At 43.4% G+C, this 23,039-nt stretch overlaps 1 protein-coding gene across 1 annotated transcript; it reads right to left on the reverse strand.

The window, feature by feature from the left end:
* Window positions 1–249: 249 nt before the first annotated feature.
* LOC147206261 (potassium/sodium hyperpolarization-activated cyclic nucleotide-gated channel 3-like) lies at window positions 250–21,810 on the reverse strand. Its single transcript, XM_086108894.1, has 8 exons — window positions 20,213–21,810; window positions 11,716–12,139; window positions 9,879–10,040; window positions 9,431–9,649; window positions 8,450–8,596; window positions 6,534–6,774; window positions 5,192–5,356; window positions 250–4,695 (listed from the first exon to the last, which is right to left on the reverse strand). The coding sequence occupies exons 1-8, from the start codon at window positions 20,839–20,841 to the stop codon at window positions 3,185–3,187; spliced, it is 3,498 nt and encodes a 1,165-aa protein (XP_085965020.1). The 5' UTR covers window positions 20,842–21,810; the 3' UTR covers window positions 250–3,184.
* Between the last annotated feature and the right edge of the window lie 1,229 nt (window positions 21,811–23,039).

A 23,039-nucleotide genomic window follows, 5' to 3' on the forward strand; every position in this document is an offset into this window, starting at 1 on the left:
CAATGATCAATGCGGTGCAATATCATGTGCAATTTTATCACTCAGTGTTGAGATAGATGTACAGTGGTGCCTTGAGATATGAAGTGATATCATCCCATGTGATATGAACAAAAAGTTGGCTTTTTTTCTGGAATTCAGGGTTTGTTAATATGGAATATAAAGTCTAGCATACCTGATGTAATCATGTATTTAAAAACTTCATGGTGTCATATTCTGCTTCTGTAAATAAGGCAACAGTAAGAACAAGCATCATTGAGCAGCTAATCATTTATTGCATTGGATTCCATACTGAAAATAATAAGATAGAGCTCACATACTCTATGCACATAAGAGATGAAATCCTCCGACGTCAAAGGCATCAAAAACAACAATGAATATTGAATATAGAAATGGATGACTGACCTTCAGAGGAAAATGCACACCTTGCACCCACGGTAACCTTCGAGTCAAGCTGCACTCATGCCTCTGGTGTTATGGGCTTGGAGGAGAATAGTAATGAGGGATTGATCGAGTCCACCAGCAGAGGCTGCTTAGTGACCCAAAGCGTCACACAGTCGCAACAGGACTCATCCTCAAGATCCACAAACCAGGCAGCTAATCGACGCCGAGGATGCCCAGCCATGACTGATCGCGAGTTCTTGACAGCAAGGTGCCATTAAGCAACATGGAGTTATTAACACAAAAGAGGATTCGGTTCGTGATGTGATTCGATGAGATACAATGAAAAAGAGGTCAATGTATAGCAATGTGACCCATCGGTGTTTGTTGTTCATCACATTTCCCAAGTAATTGCTTTTAGCCCTTTGACTGGTGCAAGAAACATTCACATTTGCCGTGTCGCTCCTAATTACATCCCAACAATTCACAGTACTCGTTCATGGCCATAAAAGAGCGGATATACAAAAAGCATGGCTTAGATGTCCCAACTGTCCTCTGAAAAAGGTTGCAATAGGACAACAAAGTGACAACCATGCCGCCTCTTTCACTCAGGATAATCTTCCTGATGACCTACATGGTCCACCCAGGTAGAAAAACATTACATTCACTACTTTGACAAACATGATCAGATTTGTGTGCCCCGTTCTGCTGTGCAGTGTTGCTGAAACAATTTGGAAGACATACAGACAAATAAGAACATCCATTTATCCAGTTTCTTTGCAAGGGCAGTCTAAGCAGAGGTGTCCAGACTTGTCACTGGTCAACACCTTCCCTCCTTCCCTCAAAAGGGCCAAATGGCATTCTCGGATCGCTGTGACAGACAATCTCTCCAGGACATCAGAGTTCTCTTGTAGGATCTCCTCATGGTTGGTTGGTCATGGCGACCTCCAGGAGTGATTTGAATAATCATTTACACAGATGTTGGAGTTCTCTCACTAAGGTTGAGCTCGGACACCATCCACACAGTTTCTTCCACTTATCCGAGGTCAGGTTGCGGCGGAAAGATCCTAAGCAGAGAAGATCTGACTTTCCTAACCTCAGCCACTTGCGCCAGCTCTTCCAGGAGAATCCAGAGACGTTCCCATGCCAGTCAAGAGACAGTCTCTACAGCGGGTTCTGAGGCCTTGCGTGTCCGGGGCCTGATATTGGCGAGTACTCAGAACACCTCACCCGGAAGGCGGCCAGGAGGCGCAGATGTCCGAGTCTCCTCATCTGGCTACTCTTGATAAAGAGAAGCGCCAGCTTACCCCGAACCCCTCCAGGATAACTCTATCTCTAAGGGAGAGACCAGACACCAATGCGGAGGAAATCTAATTCGTCCGCTTGTGTCCGTGATCTTGCTCTTTCGGTCACGACCCAAAGATTGAGAGAATCACCACAGCTTCAGTGTGAGATGAAAATCCCAACTTGACAGAGCCAACAGAATCACTTCATTTGCAAAAAGCATTCTATCCATAAATGTTATGAATAGAATCAATGATAAAGGGCAGCTTTGACAGAGTCCAACCCTAACTGGAAATACTGTTAACTGTCTGGAATGCTGACCAAACGCTGATACTGGTCTTACAGGGACTGAACAGCCCATATTATGGCGTTCTGGACTCCATACTCCCACAGGATCCTCTACAGGACATGGGTGAAACCTTCTACAAGTTCACAAAGCATAAGTAGGTTGGCTGGGCAAAGTGCCAGAACCCTGCTGAGGGGGTCTGTCCACTGTCCCACGGCCAGGCGAAAACCACACTGCTCCTCCCGAATATGCTGGGACACCATGCATAGGAAACCTCTTTCAGACATTTGTACCTACACTTTCTCTCTCTTTTTGGTCGCTACCTAAATCTTATGACCAACGGTGAAAGGGGAAATGTAGATTGACAGGTAAATAGCGAGCTTCGCCGGTGGACTCAAATCTCTCCTCACGAGGACACACCGGTACATAGACCGCATCCTCAATCTATCAGTCGAGCTCAGGACACATTTGACATCTTTCATTACAAGACTTTGACGCCCTCCATCTGAGGTAGGACTTCCCTCCTAACCCACATGGGGTAATTCATTTTTTTCCACGAACCATGGCTTCCAAATTTGAATGTACTTGTTCATCATTGTAGTTGCAAATTTGTCCCCAAAAGCCCTGAAAGTCAAACATCATCCACAAACAGCAAGCAGAGATAAGATCATCTGGTCACCAACCTGGAAAGTGTCTACCCCACGTATGTGCTGAGAATTCCATACAGTATGTGCATTCGATGGATCCTTGTCAACATCTAGCATCCACCATGAGCAAGTTTGAGTCCAACGATGCCCCTTGGGTTGTCTTTAGACTAACTTTGCATTCATAGCTGAGAAGAGGGGACACTTTTTTTTAAGAACAATATTTTTTGTCGGTTTCATCAAACTTGACAAAGCTGTAAATAAGTGAAGACAAAAGGTAGCGAAGAAAACAGGGCTAAACAGCTGGAAGAATCACATTTTGTGTGTACACTTCATAGATAAATTGATAAATTCTTATTTCCATAAGGTGCTATTTACCCACAAAATGGGCTTTATTGCTCTATTTTAAGGAGAAATATGCTCTAGAAACAGTTCATTCTTACCAGTAAGCCATACATTCTGTGGTGGAAATCCACAATCAGATAAGAATCACACACCCTCCTATGTTCAAAGGAGCAAAGTGGGGAGTAAAAAGAGATGCACGAGTGGAGAGTCTTGAGTTGTGTTGATGAAAGGAGGGTGCGTCTGAGCCTCACAAGCTTGAGGGAAGTTTAGACTGGTTGTGTTGGCTCTCTAACCTTTTAGAATTTACAGCTAGAAACTGGTTCTGAGGTTGAAGTCCTGAATATGTCCAGGTGACAGCGGTGGTGTGACCCGCAATCGTGGCCTGGGGTTTAGTGGATGCGTCAGGGGAGGAGAAGGAGCTTGTTGCCCCCCCTGAGGTGATCGCCAAAAGTTTGTCTTGTGTGTGGTGTAAAGAACTGTAAGAGCCTGAGATGGTCTTTATTTCCTGCGTAAAGAGCTCGGCTGGTGAGTCGCTGCTCTCCCTGATGGTAAATGCCACCTTGGCTGGGCACGAGGTCTGAACTATAAGAGGGTTGTGAGAGTTCTTGGGCCCGGGTGGCTCGCTTTGGTAAACTGTCCTTCCCTTCACAGGGCTCTGTAAGCCGGGACTGTGGAGAGGAGGAGTGTAGCAAGGCGAAGCTTCCGCTGAGCCGTACTGCGTCAGGGAAGCGAGGGCGGACTGCTCGGGAAGAACCTGCGGCAAGAAAACCGAATGGAGCCCCGCCAGGCTGTGCTGCGCCAGAGACTCTGCGGCCCCGCCTCTGCCTGCAGATGTCCTACCGAAGGACTGTGTGCTGGTGATGATGGGAAAATGTGGGAAGTTCAGACTGCTGGTGATCCTCCCTGCGCTGCCATGACATGACCCCATCTGCTGTGTGATGGCATGAGAGCTCTGCTGCAGCTGGCTTAGAATCGGGCTGACAGAGCTGGAGATCAGAGGACTTATGGAGTAAGAGGAGGGGGCCGGGAATTTCCCCGCGAGCCCTACCATCTCCTCCTGCTGGAGCAAACTGATCGGATGGGGCGGGGTGGTCATGGCTCCGTGGAAGGGCTGTGGGTGGAGTTGAGCAGTGCAAGTGCAGGAGACGGCGGCTTGGCTGATGGGGAAGACTGAGGCCAAGCCCGAGTGGGGAGGATGGTGGGTCGCCTGAGTGGGAGGGGCCAGGGGCTGCAGACTGCTGGTGAAGATGGGCTGGGATGTCAGAGTAGGCGAGGGCCCTGTGGAGAGATGTGGTGCTGTGATGGAGGCCAGAGTGGGAGTCTCAACCTCTGTGCGGAATTTAGTCGAACCCACGGGAGAATTGGCCACTGAGCTACAGACGCTAGATGGCAGTGCTCCAGGGTGGGTTCTTTTTGGATGGCTGATTGGGTCTTTTAGGGAGCCAGGGATGAGAGGATGATGAAAGAGGATGTGGGGCAGCTGGGAATGGTGAGCCAAAGCCAGTGCCAATGGCGTGGTGGCGGCAGCGGCCTGGAGCGGACCCTGAACAAGAGGGGCCCAGATGACCGGGGTGGGTGACGAAGGTGCGGGTGGGATGTTCAAGATCTGTGTGTTGCTGGTCTGGTTCAGTCGCGTGCACTGGGCCATGTCTCGGTCATGCTGCACTATCCTTTGGATGATCTCGCTCTCTTGGAGGTTTAACGTGCCAGAACTTTGGTGATGTTGGACTTTATGCTGAAGAACGGAGTTTCTCTTCCCTGTTGTTAAAAGAGGAAGAAGAATTAGAAATGCATGGCTGGAGATGACCTCGGTGTGTTTCAAACGGGCAGCCTCTAATTGCTTTTATTATGGTTTTCATGTTTACATTTTACACTACAGAGTGATTTTTTAAAACTTATTAAACACACTGTGGTGTTTTTGGGACAGGAGAGAGCATTGAAGTCATTGCTCCCTTTCTTTCCCACACTTGGCTAAACTGGAAGCATATCTGAAGCTTGTTCGTACCACACCTTTTTGGCTTGCAACACAAAGCAAAAAAATTATATATTTAAATTATATATATACAGTATATATATATATATATATATATATATATATAAACAAAAAACAAATCATGGGGAAAAAACAAATCATACAATAAGTCAAAATATCACTCCTGATCAATATAAGGACTGCATGGCAGCTTCTAAATTACCATAGCATAAGGGTCAAAAGCCTTAAATGCACTGGAATTTTTATCCCCAAAGTTCTCACCGATGCGGTCCAGCCGGTCGAGGGCCACCGTCTCGAACGCTCTCCTCATCATTGGATATTCTTCCAGTACCTCGTTGAAGTTGTCCACCGACAGAGAGTAGAGGCGACAGTAGTTCTCTGCTCGCACACTAGCGGTCCTTCTGCCTCGGGTCAACAGGCAAATCTCTGCAGGGAGGGTGAGAAAAATATATTATTCACCCAACTTAAAGGTACAGTGTGTTTAATGCATTCGCCATCTGGTTCTATTTTGGGTTCAAGTTTGAGCTCCACTGTTCTTGGTCTTGATTTCTGTAAATTAAATTTCCTCCCAAAAAAAAGCATCTTATACTTCAGGGTGACTCAAAGGCTTTTTTTTTTCTACTGCATTTTTTGACTGATGCAATTTATATACTGTAGTGACTGATAAAAATTTGGTGTTTGATTATTCTTAAAAATATTAGGACATTTTTTATCATGTAAATACAGTTTTGGAGATGATTCATAAAAAAAGGATAAAAATATAAAAAGAGAAAATATCGAAGTGTTTGCTCATTCCGGAAACAAAATCAAATAAATTTGGCAAAAAGGTTTCAGCAAGAGGTCGCTGATGAAAACGAAGAGCGCTGCCTCTGAACTCCACAGATGGAGCACTTAATGCAATTTCTGCAGCTTACAGTTTGTCCTGACCTAATCTGTCGTGCCAGATCAGAAAAATTAAATAAAGCGCCATTTGGGGGAAGGGGGCGGGGGGGATTCGACATATTTTTAAGGGTAGACATATTGAGGATATATAGACACAAACACACACGGTCTCTCACGTTCTCATTTTGCTGTCCTGAATATTGATTTAATATATTCTTGTCAGATGAACACATGGGACTGCTGACAGAATTCATCGTCCGTGTATTTGTCCAAACACATTTTCACTTGCAATTTGACCACCGGTGACATGGATTCACTCTAAAAGGCTTAACTTAGACTTATTAGGTTTTATCAAATTGTACCTGACTGATGAAATAGTGAAACCGTCATTGATACAGTATGTCCCATCGCATCAAAACATATAAGCAAATATATACAATTCAGCTCTAGAATATTGTGATAAAAAAGGGGGAAACCCCACAGATGGAAGAAGAGATCAAACAATCTCTGCCACTCTTAGTCCCGAGCCCCTTTTAAGGAGATGATGTGGACAATTTTTTTCCGAGCCGCAATAGTGCGCGGGAAGTTAATCTGCTGAGTGCCTGAGCAAAATAAATCAGAACAAGGCAGACTATTACCACTTCTTCACATCAGTGAACCGCTGCCAGCCAGGGGTTGTATTAGTATGCATTAAACGGCCCGTTGTGTGGGGGGAGATTACCTCCGAAATAAGAGCCATCTGACAGCTTGGTGTCTTGGCTGTTTTTGGTCAGGACGCTGACAACCCCATGCTGGATGAAGTACATTTTCTTGCCGATGGTTCCCTCTCTGATGATGTAGTCGGCTGTCTGGAAGACCTCAAAGCGCAGTTTGGTCAGCATGGAGGTGACAAAGTTGGGATCGGCGTTGGCAAACAGAGGCATGGAGGCCACGAGTTTACGGCAGTTAAAGTTGATGATCTCCTGCAGTAGCGGTGGGAAGTCAAGCGGTACAAATAGTTGGACACTGTACTTGATGAGTAAGAATACAGTATATTTACAATAAGAACATATATTTTCTGACTGCCATTTATTTTTACTCCCTACATTTGAAAACAGATATCTGTACTTTCTACATGGTGGCTTTTATTCTCGGTATGAGCATTAAGTCAATCAAAGAATAACAACAACAAGGTTGTTGTTGTTGTTTTTTCCTTGCTACAAAGCTACCCAAAGAAGCATACAACTGACAGTTAAAGGAAATCGCTTTTACTTTTGTACTTACATTTCAGAATGTGTACTTTTATATTTTTACTTAAGTACAGAGTACTACATGGACACTTGCACTATTCGAACTAATATACTATTGCACCACATCGTGTTAAAATTTTGCCCAATCGGCATCCATTGCAGCCTGATCATCCTGGAAGTGAGATTCCCCCATGTGTGGCCCCTTCTCAAGGTTTCTCATTTTTCCACTTTTTTTTTTTTCCTTGCCCGCCTGTCGGGTTAAGATCAGGGGATGTCGTTACTATTTGTGAACTGCGGGTGTATGAATTCCTTTGAGACTTTTTTTTTTGATTAAGGGCTATATAAATAAATTTGACTTGACTACGGAGTGCGAGTGCTTTTGTTGCTTCTGCTCTCCCGACGGAGGCATAATCGGCGAGGCATTTGCGTGCCGTACAGTTCATACGTTTGCAGTCATTATGAAAGCTGCGTGAATAGTAGCACTCGCTTAATGAGCTCTTGCATCTACTAATAAGATTGCATGATTGTAAATATGGTGAAAAGATTGTGTGCAGGCCATTTAGAGCCATCGGGATCACTGTTTAGTTTATCAGTTCAGGTGCACCAAGTAAAAATAATTAAATTAAGATAAGATAAGATATCCTTTATTTGTCCCACACTGGGGAAATTTACAGCCTCCAGCAGCAAGAATGTAGGCAGAAAGAAGGAGAAAAAACAAACAAAATTATTATTAATATTATTGTTGCTATTTTTTATTCAGACAAAACCACGCAAAACAAAATGGGAAGAAGAAAATCGAACCATCCATTCATTTTCCGATCTGCTTATCTTCACACGGGTCGCGGAGGGTGCTGGGGGTGTAGGCAGTAGGTGGGGGACACCCTGAACCGGTTGCTAGCCAATCACAGGGCACACACAGATGAACAACCATCCATGCTCACACTCACACCTAGGGACAGTTTAGAGTGCTCAATCAGCCTGCCATGCATGTTTTTAGAATGTGGGAGGAAACTGGAGTACCCGGAGAAAACCCACGCAGGCCCGGGGAGAACATGCAAACTCCACACAGGAAGGCGGGAACCGAGATCGAACCCACGACCAGAGCTGGAATTGAACCCGGTACCTCTGCACTGTGAGGTTGACGTGCTAACCACTGCACCACCAGGCCGCAAAATCATAAATATACTTTTTTATTTATTTTTCTGTATATTTCCCACCAAAGTTAAAGGACATTTCAAATATTGAGACAGTCCACATGGTGATAGTGGTGGTGAAAGTGAATGTCAACTGTCAAGGCCCAGCTTTACATTTGATGTGATGACATTTCCAATGCAATCAACATACTGTATTTAGGACCCAGTAGCAGTCATACAGGAGGTGAAAATCCCCAAAGCAGATTACTTCTGACCTCTCGCAGCGGTTCATTCAGCTCCTCCAAAATGCTCTCTTCGTCAAACATCTTGCCCTGGTAGCGGTGCTCGTAGTAGTCATGGATTCTCTGACGCATGTCCGCGGGCAGCTTGTGGAAGGACATGTACTGCTCCACCTGTTTGTACTGCGACCACAATCGAAATACGATGAGACAAATATGAAGACAAGCAGCAATGATAATCCAAAAGCGAAACGCAAAGTCATGACAAATGTAATATGATAATTAATCTGTTTGATGCGTTGGCTCAGGAACGGTCAGGCCATCTGTGAAACCTTGTCCAGGGTGTAGGTTCGGGCTTCTGCCCCATCTGACAAATACAAGCGGTGCTCTGTAGGCTGCGGCTAATGTTATTAACTACTGTGTCCTTCAACCATGTACTCTTGCTGCAAAACACCACGGATGGAAAATGGATCCGACCTATATTTGTTTTTGTTCTGCTGTAGGTCTACCTTTCACTATCTGCCGACCGTTTCTGCGTTGAGATACGAGTGACCACTTTTTTTTTTTACGCCCAGATATGACTTCATTCATAGTTTGGCAGATAGTGAAAAACTCTTTCGAAAAAGAGGCTTCAAGCTGTTTATTGCCACTCCCAGTTGAAGTTTACTGGCAAACTAGAGCAAAGGGGTGAGAGAAATATGTTGTGTATTGAAAACAAACATAACTTTACATTTAAATCCGTAAATGCTCACACATAATGGGAAATACTATACCCAATATATCAAAGGCATAGATTTTCTATTCTCTGCAAAGAATGATGACTATTATAGCAGATTAAAGTCACTTTTAATGACCAAAAGAGTGTCCAGTGAGTGTATTTCTCTGTTGTGTAGAGGTCAGTGTAAGCCACGCACATACCCATCACCGCAAAAACTGCGGTGTCACATCCATCCTCAATATTTCATCTCTTTGACCTGAAAAGTCATTGCGGTGCATTGCCGACTAGTGGCCTCCTACCTTTTCTTGGTACTGCCTCCTGGAGGAGTCCAGTGACTGAATGAGGGCAGTGGCGTGCCCCACAAACATGGCAAAGCAGGTTGCGCCCACAATCATGCTGAGGATGGTGAGCCACACGTCGGCCATTCCTATGGGCGGGTACAGCCCGTAACCGATGCACAGCATGTGGCTCATGGCTTTGAAGAGAGCGTAAGAATATTGCTGACCCCACGTGTCATTCTGGAGGGGGAAAATTATGATGTCAGCATTTTATGTCCTCGGGTTATAGTTGGCACGAGCAAAACTTCAAAGTATGTAGCTGCTCCATACAGTAATATAAAAATTAGGTAGGTCACAACTTAAGGACCAGGTACAAAATGACAGCCTGTCACCGGTATGCATCACAATCCTTTTTTTTCTGTCAACGTGCTTGGTCTGAGAAGCTCGTGAATAAAAACAACAAACCTACCACCATCTTATTTCGAGTGACCCAACAATCGGGAGGGAAGTCCTGAAGCATGGGAACCAGAAATTGCAGACAGCCATCCCAGTGACACAGCAGCAGCATCATACCAATCAGGTTCATGATACGCACCATAGCACTGGCCAGGTCATAGGTCATATGGAAAACCTGAGACACACACACAGATTATCATCATTAATGGACGTGAAACAATGTGATGAATATCTCTTCGTAAATAAATCTATGAAATTGGAATTCTCACTCATGCAATGAGAGGATTTGCAAAATGGAGTCTGTTCTTTTCTCTGTATGCCAATGGCGACAGTTGTCCTATAACGGACCATAGTGCTCTTAATCTTCTGTAGAGAACAAAAGGCTAGTCCATTATTGCGTAATAACCTGCCACCAATATTATTGTCTCATTGGAAATGCAGCCTGACGATAAGTATGTGAATTGAAAGGTGTTGGGGAAAATTATTCTGAAATAAATGTGCTAGTTTGTTTTTAAGTCTCAAGAGAGTACTCGACATACAATATTGACTTATTAATGTTTAAAAAATACTTTATATTGTAAAGAATTTCCGAAATTGACCTATGGCAATAACAATACATAAGAGGCAAATGTAATCTCTATTGCAGTTTTGCACTGCTGCACTAACAGGGACAATTGTGCCAAAATAAAAAGACTGAGTCTTCCTCATTTCACAAATAAAAATCAGAGATTTTCCAGTGAACTTCATATTCATTTGTATTAAGTAGAGTTGTTGCTCGAAATACATATTGCTCGACTATCTGCACTTTTTGTGTGTGTGTGTGTTCAATTTAAGCTAACGTTATCATTTTATGATCACATTGTGGACCTTTACTTAATGATTCAATTCGCAAGCTGACTGTGTAATGTTTAGCAAATATTTTTTTCAGATGAGATATTTAATCCTTTGATATTTCATGATGACAGATTCGAAATGGTAAATTTGACAACATCGAGTGATACACATCGTATCATTTAAAAAATTACAAAATATGTAAATATTGACTATGCACCTATCCCATAATGCAGGGGGGTCAAACTCATTTTTGTCGCGGGCCACATTGTAGTTAGGGTTCCCTTGGAGTGCTGCTATGAATTTTGGGAAACCATATAAATGTTTAATCCTCTCCACATATTACATGCACAGCGCACAACAAATTGATTAATAACTACTTTTTAAATCAGAAGTCAAGAATAATGACTGTTATTGTGGATTACATACGACAATTTGAAATTTTGGTTCAGACTTTAGCAAGCATCATGGAACTTGACATGCTTGATTTGCTTTCGCGGTCCATATAAAATGATCTGGCGGGCCAGATCTGGCCCCCGGGTCTTGACTTTGACACCTGTGCCATAATGTGTGGGACATGCCAAAAATCACATACTGTGTACCTGATGAAAAATAAAATAGGGAAAATGAAGAAAACCGATCTTAAGAGACTTAGCAATGTACTGGCATGTGTGAAAATGTTTGGCCACATACAATAAAATGCTTGAGCTTCATTATTTTGTCACAGTTGGTGATAACATTGTGATTCTGATGAGGACACCAAAGGCACTTCATACTAATATTATCAACAGTCTCAGACTGATGTCAACATTTTTTTCGTGGAGGAGGGGTGGGGGTCTCATTATAGTGCGGGTGCACACACAGTGGCGTAGCGAGGGACTCGGAGCTCAAGAAAACAATCTCAGTCCGGGCTCTACTTTTCCCTCCTTTACAGCACCGCTGGGTGTAACTAACTAATCGGTAGGTGAGGGGGGAAATACAGTTTATCATTCATTACAGTCAATTTGTGTTCAGTGTACCTCCTCCCACTGATGGATGTAGCGGATGAGTCTGGAGAGGCGTAGCAGGCGAAGCAGACTGAGGATTTTGGTGAAGCGCACGATCCTCAGCGCTCGCGCAGTCTTGTAAAAATCCGAGTCAATGCGAGTCTCTACGATGAGAAAGATGTAGTCCACGGGTATAGAGGAGATGAAATCCACCACAAACCAGCTCTTCAAGTACTTGATCTTGATCTTTTGCGGGTCCAGAATGATCTCCGTGTTGTCCTCTTTGACGATACCCGTGCGAAAGTTGAGGACCAGGTCCATCAGGAAAAAAGTGTCCGAGACGACGTTGAAGACGATCCAGGGCGGCGTGTGCTCGTCCTTAAAGAAGGTGATGCCCACAGGGATGATGATGAGGTTTCCCACCATCAGAAGCAGCATGGTCAGATCCCAGTAGAATCTAAAACAGACAGAAAAACCCACGCAGCCCACGTGGGAAACCGTTTGAACACATTATTATTGGCAGCAGGGAAAACGATGCGTTGAACTTTTGCGAGTCAGATAGATGATTTCAAGGTTTTGTAATTCTTCAAGATTTGATTTCAGACCGAGGGAGAGATAAACAAGTGGAAACTTTTAGTTTCATAGTACATATGTATTTTCAAAAACTTCAATGCTATTCAGTATAACTGAGACAGTGAATCCACAAAGCTAGTGCAGTATACATTTCATCGACAAATTAGATATGACTTCTGTAGCAGATCCAAGAACTGCTTCCTATGGTGTGAGGCATGGAAAGTAATGGCACTGAATTGAACAGTGTCATATTGTTCCGAGTTTGGCAACTTTTGCTGAGACAAAGGATGTGTTTTACAAAAGGAAAATCTCACAAAGATGGCACAAAAAGTATTCAAACTGAAATAATGAAGATCTTGTCTCAATTTACACCCAAATGTAGTCGGGAATTGAAATGTTTTGAATTTGAATTTGATTTGAAATCTGGCCATTACGTTGTGACTTCCGTCACAAAAGATATATTTCAAATTGAAGCTACAAATGTGAAATTTTCCCCTCAAACACATTTCCTAGCCTTCTCTGCATGCCACATTATCATGCATGCCTCAAAAGGATTCTTCCGGGATCCTCTATGGCAGGGGTGTGAAACTCGTTTTTGTCGCGGGCCACATTGTAGTTACGGTTTCCCTTGGAGGGCCGTTATGAATTTTGGGAAACCATATAAATGTTTAATACCCTCCGCAAATTGATGAATAACTAGTTTTACAATCAGAAGTCAAGAAGAATGACTGTTATTGTGGATTACATATGCCAATTTGAAATTTTGGTTCAGACTTTAGCAAGCATCATGGAACTTGACATGCTTGATTTGCTTTTGCAGGCCACATAAAATGGTGTAACGGGCCAGATCTGGCCCCCGGGCCTTGACTTTGACACCTGTGCTCTACGGCTGTCATCGCGTCTTCTTGTTGTCCCCTTCATAACTTTCTTAAACTTGGGAAGGAGGTAAAAAAAAAAATTCACAAGGAGGCAGGTTGGGTAATTAGAGAAATTGCTCCAGCACGGTGATGCTCTTCTCAGCCAGGAACTGTCAGATGCTCATGGCATTGTGAGCTAGCTCATTGTCATGGTAAGGCGGCCCCAGGTTTTCCTGCCAGAACTCTCGGCTCTTCTCGGACACCAAACGAAGCAAGCGGAGCAGTATTTGTTTTGGTTGGCTGATCGTCAGGCACACACTGATGGGGAAAATGTATAGTTTGTAGTTTGGAGTTTGCGATCTGACACATTCCAGGTTTCTTGCACTTTCTGTTTTTTAGTTGAAGCGCATTCAATTGTGGGCTGAAATAGAAAAATGAACAAATAAGTTATTTGTTGTAAATATTTTGGGACCAATGAAGTCAAATTGGATAATCTCGCCGACCGGCAAAACTGCTCTAGCTAATGTTCCATGGCACAGTGGTTATGGAATCATTGTTGATAATTAAGCTAGGCTTGAAAAAATACAAATTAAGAAAGTCAAGGGGTTAACAGATACACTTGCTACAAGACTGTATCCGATTTTGGCAAATTATTACTCAAGCAGTGGTGTTTCGCACATAGCCACGACCGGTGAAGCAACGCGTATGCTGTTGAAAAATACTTTCAGCTTACATGGTCGAACTTTGCTCAACTTCTGCATCATATCCTGCTGAATATCTCTGAGAATGTGCTGCCTCTATTTTTGTCCAACACTGCGCTTCAGGGCACGAGGATGGAGACTAAAAGTCCATCTGATTTGCTCCCATAAGAAAATATAGATTTTCCACACCTGACTCACCGCTCCAGGAATCAGCACCGGCGCGTTCTGTTCTGTCTCGAGCTGCGTGGCCAATTGATTCTGGTCATCATATCTACACGGCCTTTTGTTTTTGCACGCTGCATTAAATTTCTCCTTGAAGTAGCTGATGTATGAAGGACCTTTTAGAAAGAGTGATTTCAATCTAAATGCGGCACTAAGCACAGCAATAATCAGTCCAATGCATCTCAGCCAAGCCGAGGAAAACCTCCACGTGAATACAATCTCGAGCGGAGCGAGCGCACGCGCAATCCATCCTGGACAACTAATTAACCCCGAATTGATCAACCAGCGGCCTGACACACCTGCTCACTTGCGCCAGCGGCGGCGAGAGCAAATCAACAGCCCCCAAAGACGGCTCCCACCCCCTAAAGGCACTTGTGACATGTGAGGGCACACTAACACGCCGTATCCTCAAGACCAACTTGTTTGACGAGGGATGAACATTGATGGGTGCAGGATTCACTTTAAACAGAGCTGATTAAATGAGGCTTCCGCCCTCCTGTCAACAGGCGTCACTGTAATCTATGCCTGAATACGTATCAGCAGCTTGCGATGAGGAGGAGAGTGCTCATGATGGCAGCAAATCGATCCGTAATGATGATAACAGGAGAAAAAGAAGACCTAAGGGGAAACTGTGTTTTGGTGAGGCTGTAATCATGTGCTGGGTACAGGTGGGAAGCTTGTAGGCCGAAGCTGGTTGTGTGATAAGGTTCACTTGATATGAATTAAGATTGGTTTGTTTCATCTCATGGGCTCGGAACACTTACAAGAAAATAACGAGACCAACTTCACACAACTGTCAGGTAACCATCCACCAGCAATGAAAATATGACAAAATCAAATCAAATGTGTCATGTTTGAGGTTTTACGAAAATGTGATTGTGTCTCTTGTTGTTGAGGGAAGATTTCAAATTAAAGACAATAATGATGATGTACGTATAAACTTTCATGGCGTTGATACAAATCGGGCTAGGTGGAGCTGGTTAGCCAATCTCGGTTTGGTCGTTTCTGCTTGCTCTCCGGCAATCTCCCACGTTTGAAAAACATTTGATAAGTTGGCAATACATGAAGAACAAAAAAGCGCAGATGAATGTTTTCACATCGTTAGTGTCTCCTGAGTGCTCCAAATACAAATTAGACTCTGCAGCAGTGTAAAGCGGAGCACTGTGCGCAGGCAGAGGTGCCTATATGTGTGTGTGTGTGTGTCTTTGTGTGTGCGTGTGCAGCACTCTAACACTAACTCTGATGGCTACCCCCCCCCCACAAAAAAATTAATATTGTGTACTATGATATTAAGATATTACTGTTCCTATTGGCAAACTCTTGATAGTTTTGGATTCATGTGCAAGATGCTAAGATTGCTCCTCTTTCCATTACTTCCTTCAGTTGTCTGTTAAACAAAGCATTTGCATTACTCCCGTCATCTGCCCGTTGTGGCTGCAGTGACACAGTGGTCCTAATTGCTCATCCCCTCTCTGGCTAAATCCACCGTTATCTCCTGGGAATCCATGTCAACTCCAGAAGTCAGCTCCCATCAGCCAGATGTTGAGTAGTTAGCATTAGAGCTGTGCACACGTCACTGCTCTGCAGAACATCGGAACAGCTGGACCACACAAAAAATTAAGTGTGCAGGGGACAGTGCATTACCGTCCCCCCTTTTACGGAGCCTCCTCTTGGCTCATCGGCTGACTGTGCACGCAGCATTCGAGCCACAGAGATCAGGCAACGAGCTGGTGCAATCCTGCCACCTGCCTCAAAATAAAGCTCGCAGTTGTGGGGACGGCGCACCTCTGCGGAGAGGAATCTTGCACGATTTGGGTCAGAGTGCAACTCGGTTAAAAAGCACGAGAGCACAAAGAGAGAGGAGTTATAAGCAAAGTGAACACAAAAAGGCTTACAAAATGGTGAAAGGAGCTTAGATCAATTAGGGACAGCTGAAATAAAAAGGGATCACATTTGTACTGGAGATGCTTATCTCTTGTTGCCAGACTGCAGCTGAAGCGCAACAGCCTGCATCAGCTCGGTGGCTTAACACACACCTGTACTGACTGAGGCTCAGGCCCACCATCGTATTACCATGCGAGCGAGTAAAGAGCGTCTGCTGCTATATCCACCGCAGTCATAATAAAAGACAGCAGCCATTCAAGACACGGCGGTTGAAAAAGGGCACGGCCGTGATGGATGCGTGTGTGAGCCTACTACATTTGGATATTAAGTCATATTAGCAAAATGGCGACTTTGGTCGAATCAATTCACCCATTGTACTATTTTCTTGCTTTTTACTGTACTTACCGTATTTTCCGGACTATAAGTCGCAGTTTTTTTCATTGTTTGGCCGGGGGTGCGATTTATACTCTGGAGCGACTTATGTGTGAAATTATTAACACCCGATGATGTCATTTCACATGTTATTTTCACATTAAACCACAAGAGGGCGCTCTCGGCCTGTGTTGATAAATCGACGATGAGTCTGACGTAAGCGACGTAGAAGAGGAAGCGGCGCATCGTCTACCTCCCAAATTGGGGGAGTTGTTTAAAAGTGACACCGAGGATGAAGATTTCATTGGATTTCGTGCTTTGGAGTGAAACTGATAGTTTGGTAAACTTGTTAGCATGTTCTTTATGCTAGAGTTATCTGAATAACTTAATACGTTACGTCGTTACTGACATTACCAGGCATGTCAGTCATGTAACGTTAGTATACCGTACACTTATTCAGCCTGTTGTTCTCTATTTTATTAGTATTTTAAATTGCCTTTCAAGACGACGTGTATGTTTTTGGTGTTGAATTTTATCAAATAAGGTTCCCCCCAAAATGCGACTTATACTCAAGTGCGATTTATATATGTTTTTTCCTTCTTAATTATGCATTTTTTGGCTGGTGCGATTTATAATCCGGAGCGACGTATAATCCGAAAAATACGGTATTTTGTTTTTTGGGTGCTTTCATTTCTATGTTGGCAGAAAAATGGAGCTGCGCAGTAATTTGATGGTTCACACATTTGCCTGACATTTGAGAGTCAGGTACAAATGTTGACTTAGAACTTCCTGTGTGGCGTTTGCGTGTTCTCCCTCTTCCCGCATTCCAAAAACAAGCATGTTTGGTGAAGTGCAGTCTAAAGTTTCCACGAGAGTGAATTATTCTTTGTCTTTAAGTTCACTGCAACTGACTGGAGATCAGTTCAGGGTGTTGCCTACGTTTGAGCCAAATATAGCTGGAATTGGCTCCAGCATACCCCGACCCAAATGAGAACAAGCATTATAGAAAACAGATAAATAATGGATGCTAACAAAGAATGTTTTTCACATTCCGATGAAGTACAGGGTAATATGACGTGTCATTTGTCTATCGTCTTCTGCTGCATGTAATAAAATTATCGGAGGACGCTTGATTTGGTGAACCACAGTTTTGACTAAAGTTTCTTGTACCACACAACTGCCATCAACTGGAAGACATGAGGAAGTGAGTCGCATAAACAGTCATCCTACGTGCAAAATTAAATCTAAGAGACAATGAAATGAATAATAATAACAACTACTACTGCCTTAGGAAAGAATAAACTAACAACAACAAAACCGTAATTAGTAAGAACTTTAAAAAAAAAGGCAATCAAGGCATGCTGGGTACACCTTCAAACTAGAAAGCAGTTTGCATTTTGAGCCTCAGCAAAACACAACGGATGACAAAACTGAGACCCTATTTCTAAGTATTTCTTTCCTCAATGGTGATGACCATCCCAAAAAGGTTTGTTGGTCTGCTTATGCTACCTGCAGCCCGGTAAAACGGCAGGTCGAAGCAAGACGGCGTAACGGCGAGCTAGCGATGGCAAGTTTAGCAACGAGCGTCGACGACAGCCTGCTCAACCCGTTGTGGGTTCGACCCTAACTAATGAATCGCAGCCTCCATCAACTCGCCTCCACTGCGAGAATAAACAAAACTTCTTTCAAGTATCGTCTTTACAAAGGGATGACGAGGAGTAATTATCAGAGGAAATTATGAAACTTCCTAAAATAACGCAATATTATCGTGAGTGAAAGACCGAATTAAGTGCTTGAGTGAGAGTACATTCCACATAGGTCCCGCCGGAACTGCGTGTGCAAACATGAACAGCAAAAGAGCAGGAAATGTAATAAGTGTCTTGAGAAAAAAATTTAATTGAAAATAATACTACACACACAGTTAATAAGAAATGGTCCCGTGTTCCGTAAGTCACCCGTGAGGAGTGTTATAAAAGATTGAAAGTATATCAATTCATTTTTGTACTGACAAAAGAAATGTTATTGAACTGCAAAATTGAATATTCTGTCAATAAAAAATAAGAAAGTTAAAAGGATATTAATTTTTAGGATAAAAATTATTCCAAAAATTGATGCATGTATTACTCATTTGTTTTCACAATACTTTTCTGAGTTTTGATTGTGACTTTTGAGATCTGTGCAATAAATGTTCTTAAAATTATATTACAGTCAAGCTCATCTTTTTAATGTATTTTTTTAATCAATTTATGTCAGAAACATTTTTTTTAAGCCTATTATTTAACCCTTTCATGGACCCTGTAACCTGATAACGTGATAAGCTGTCCACTATCGTAACCGCTGTCCCTGAAAGGGTTACACTGACATTTACAGTACATTTGTGCAAAAATATGTGGGCTACTTCCGTTTACATTTGATTATTTCAGATAGCAGCAGTAGGACTACTAACCCATTTGGCACAGGTCTGTTTAATGTCAGAAAAGACAAGCGGTCATAGTGCGTCATATAAGGTTTTGGAGAATAACTGAAACCAAATCGTGGTCTCATGTTATCGTGCTATAAAATGGCTTATATGGTGAGAGAAGCGTTTTGCATTATTTCTATGACGGGAAAACTAAATTGCATGAGCAGAAAAGCAACAATACAGCAGCGATTGCAACATTCAGAGTGTGCACTAAAAAGTGTGAGTGGGGCAGGGGTGGGGGGGGGGGGGCGTTTTGTTGGGTAGGCTGCATGTCCTAATGTACCACTCTAGCGTGATGCCATGACACCTAGCACACAGCACAGAGCAAACAGCTGGGTGTCTTGATTCCATTCCAATCTCTCTCTTTCTGTCCGTCTAATGTCAGCGTGTTGCGGGTGGCACCGGGCCCCATCCACATCTCCACTCCATTAAACTAATTGTGCTGTAATAATCCCGCCTGATGTGTGCTTCTAATATCTTGGATGGTCATGTTACCCTATTTTGATTACCCCATTTCCAAGCTCCTGCTGCATTCCCTCTAATCTAATCCACTGGTCTCACTAAATTATATATATGTATTAAAAAAAAAGGGTAATTCAGATGAGTGGTGGAAAAACAGCAGTGACACACATTTCTGTACAACAAAGTAGGGATGGCCGAGTTTCCAGGTCAGATGTCAAAACAGGATCATGATGGCATGCCGAAATTTATCAAGTGTGTAAGACTGCCGCAAAAACAATTGGATTGCAATTTGAATGTTTGATACAAACATTTCATTTTAGGGAAAACTGTTTGGTTGGATAACCCGGGATAAATGTTCCCGCGGAGCCAGAGTTGATCGAATGCGATTGTGCTTTTCAGATGTTTTGGATCCTATTTAGCTCATTTAGCGGGCATGAATTGATTACCCTCGAGAGTGGCCTTTACAGTATGTGTGATCAAGTCTTCAGTCGATGGTCATTTTCAGAAATGATGACACTTTTCTAGACAGTCGGATTATTGTAGCACAATCGCTGTATTAGCTCGCCCATCTGATTGTGACATTTTGTGACCGGGGAAACACAAACACTGATCACTTGCCAAGCCATTAGTGAAACTGACACAACCTAATGACTGGAACTCTGCTTTTAAAGTGATCACAATGGTATAAGAACGCCAGCCGTGCGGAATTAATTGGATAATGTGCTGTTATTGTGGTTTTCAGTGATGGAAAACTACACTGGGCTCTGTCTAAAATGTTGTTCGCCTTCATTTAAGTCTGAACCAGTGCAGCTCTATACCACACTAGCACAACAATAATAAAAGCATGATCCGTTTTCGTATTTCAACCAATGCAAAGCATTATGTTTTGAGCAATGCATTAATTTTAATACACTTCTTATACTTGATAGACTGTAACGACAGGTGTATTTGTAATTCCAGAAGATGTGTAAAACTTTCAGGGACTGCGCATGAATTACCTAAAATCACTGTATGGGTGTATAATCCAGAATCCAGCAGATTTGACACGCTCCCTTTCGTGCTCCACAGCCCTCTCACTGCCCAACATCCGCAGAGAGAACTTGTTGACTCCCGGTTGGAGCATCGCCCCAAACTGCCGATGCATGAATCCGGCTTGGTAGAGCCGCTCATCCTCGGGGATAATTTGCTCGGTACCTTCCAACTTGATGAAACTCGTCTGGTCAAACACGGACGACTGACCGGCCGCCGCGTCGCTCAGAACCCCCGTCGCCGGGCCGCGCTCTCCGGGGGAACCGTCCCCGACACCCGCGTCCGCTTCCGGGATGAGGCGGCGCTGCTCCGCCGCATCTGACCCGGTAAGATGACGCCCGCTGATGGAAGAGACGCTGCCCCTGAAACGGCGACAGTCCCCGTTCAAGTTGGTCTTCCCGGCGGCATTCGTGCAGCCCTCCTCGATGCTCCTGCAACTGCTTGCGGGAGACAAAGAGGACAAGTGTCTCAGCAAAATACTTTTCCTCTTCGTGTCCTTGTCGCCGCTGTCTCCTTCGTCCACCGCAAAAGGTCTTTGCCCGATGTTTGGCGGCAGGCTGTAGAGCCGCTTGCGCATGGAACACTGGAACCTTTCCATTTGTTTACAGGAGCGGAGCACAGCGGGAAGGAGCAGGGGGGTGAATCATAAAGGTGTCATGCATTTGGAGTGCCACCGAAAGCAAAACGCGGAGGAGGCGCATCGGCAGGACGGGTCCGTATTTGACACTTGGGACGTGCCTTCGCTTTGCCACGCCAGCCCGGGTCCAAACATTGGAGATGCGTCAACAATCAAAGTCCGCCGTGTGTGTAGGAGGCAAGGGGGGAAAAGCGTGTCGAACCACAGCGTGTCGATCCACAGCGTGTCGACGAGACTGCATCGGGATGCAGCGTGCTGAGCATCGGAAGTGCGGGAGGACTGAAAGAATGTTACAACTGCTGCTGCTGAGCTCCTCAATGACAAAGCATGGTCTCCACCCCCCTACGGGATAAATGCGCGGTGTCAGCAACAAGGTGGTGGCACGCATGCACGCACATGGCACATGCTTCCTGACGCCCCTGATCCATCAAACGCCTCCACATGAGGTACATTTGCACAATCTACTGTTTCTTAACCTTTATTGAACAAAGGTGCATATTGGCATTGTTCACGACACACTACCTAACAAAAAAATATAAAAAGTATAGTATTGTGAAAAAAAATTACTTAAAGGTCTAATCTAGGGGTGTCAAAATTGACCTATTAATGAATTTATCGACAATATAATTAATCAACAAATATTTGAGTCATCGTTTAGAACTATTGTTCAATTTAAAACTGTCCCACCGGTCTGATTTCAGCCAGTCAACAGTAATTATTCTGAGTTCTGTCATCATTCATGAAAGCAGGACATTTAGAAAACACCTGCTTTTATTTTGGAAAGCAAAGACCCAACCAGTAATTGGATCAGTTTTCAAAACGTTTGGCGAGGTTACAACATCAAACCCTCTCATGTGATATTGCTCGATAATCACTAAATACCAAATAAACAACAATAATTAGTTGACAAAAAGTAATCCGGGGGGGAAAAGTGATTTTGTAATACACAGATGCAAAATGACATTTTTGCGAACTAAAAATTGACTTAAAAAATATTCAATAGTAACGGCCCTTAATAAAATCTAGACCTATTTCATTAACACACACATGCAGCTGTAACTATTAATTGTACATCTCGTGGAAAACCATTTCTATGTTCTGGCTCTCACAATACGTGGGTGGCACAGATAGATCAAAGAAAAATAGAATTTATAAATAGTACAAATGAGGTGAAATTGTATCGCTGCTCTCTCACAGCACCATGGTTGAGAATCACTAAATTAACGGATGGCAGGCAGCAAATTGTTGGTGAAGAGACACTGGAGCAACTTTATAGTAGCAAACGTGAGGAAAATGTTCACAAGATTTGTCTCTGCAGACACATTATTTGAGGATGAGCTGTCACTATAAAATTGCTTGTAAAGTTTGACTTTGTTCACATTATTTTGATCTTTTATGAGAAATAATAGTTTCAAAATATGAACAAATCTTAGGCGAACCAGCATCCCATAATGGTTTGCAGTGGTCTTTCACGGTTCCCCAACATTCTTAAAAAGATTGCTACTCCCCCTTTAATTCAGCAATAATGTCAAATTGCACGAGTTGAATGCGATACGAAACTTAAATCGGTCAGTAGTGCGCAAAAGGTAACTAATAATCATCAGTCGTCAAAGTCCGTGTGTGTAGTTAGATTTGGAGAATTGGAATCCCATTTCTTTGCTTTATTTTGGATTTCAAAATACTGTACCGGGCAAGATTAATTTGGCCATAGTGCAGCTTTAGGCGTGTGCCACTGAATGGATAGAGTCTCTTACAAACTGCCAACAAATCCTCCATATTTAAGCAGATCACTCGATCTTTAATCATCTAATTCTGTGCCACGTGTGCTGCGTCGACAGCTGTTTGTCAGAGTGCAGCTGAAAATGTGAGCAACAGACCGATGCTGCACTGATCATTCTGGGGAGAAAAAAAACACACCGTCAATTACAAGCTTTAAACAAGAACGCCATCCCTTTACTTAGACAAAAGCCATGAAAGTGAGATTGTGTTTTGATTTTCTTTGTGTCACGGTTGTGTTGTCCCTTTTTCTGCCCCCCCCCTTTTTTTTGTTGAAGTTGATACATCTTGCCCCCACTGACTGCAAGTTGAATGAAGGTTCCAGAATAAAGTGGAACACCCCCCCCCCCCCCACCCCGCACCAAAAAAAATCTAGTATGTAC

This window comes from Hippocampus guttulatus, chromosome 4 (genome assembly GCF_054856545.1).
Source record: "Hippocampus guttulatus isolate MCC_2025c chromosome 4, RoL_Hgut_1.0, whole genome shotgun sequence".
NCBI lineage: Eukaryota > Metazoa > Chordata > Actinopteri > Syngnathiformes > Syngnathidae > Hippocampus > Hippocampus guttulatus.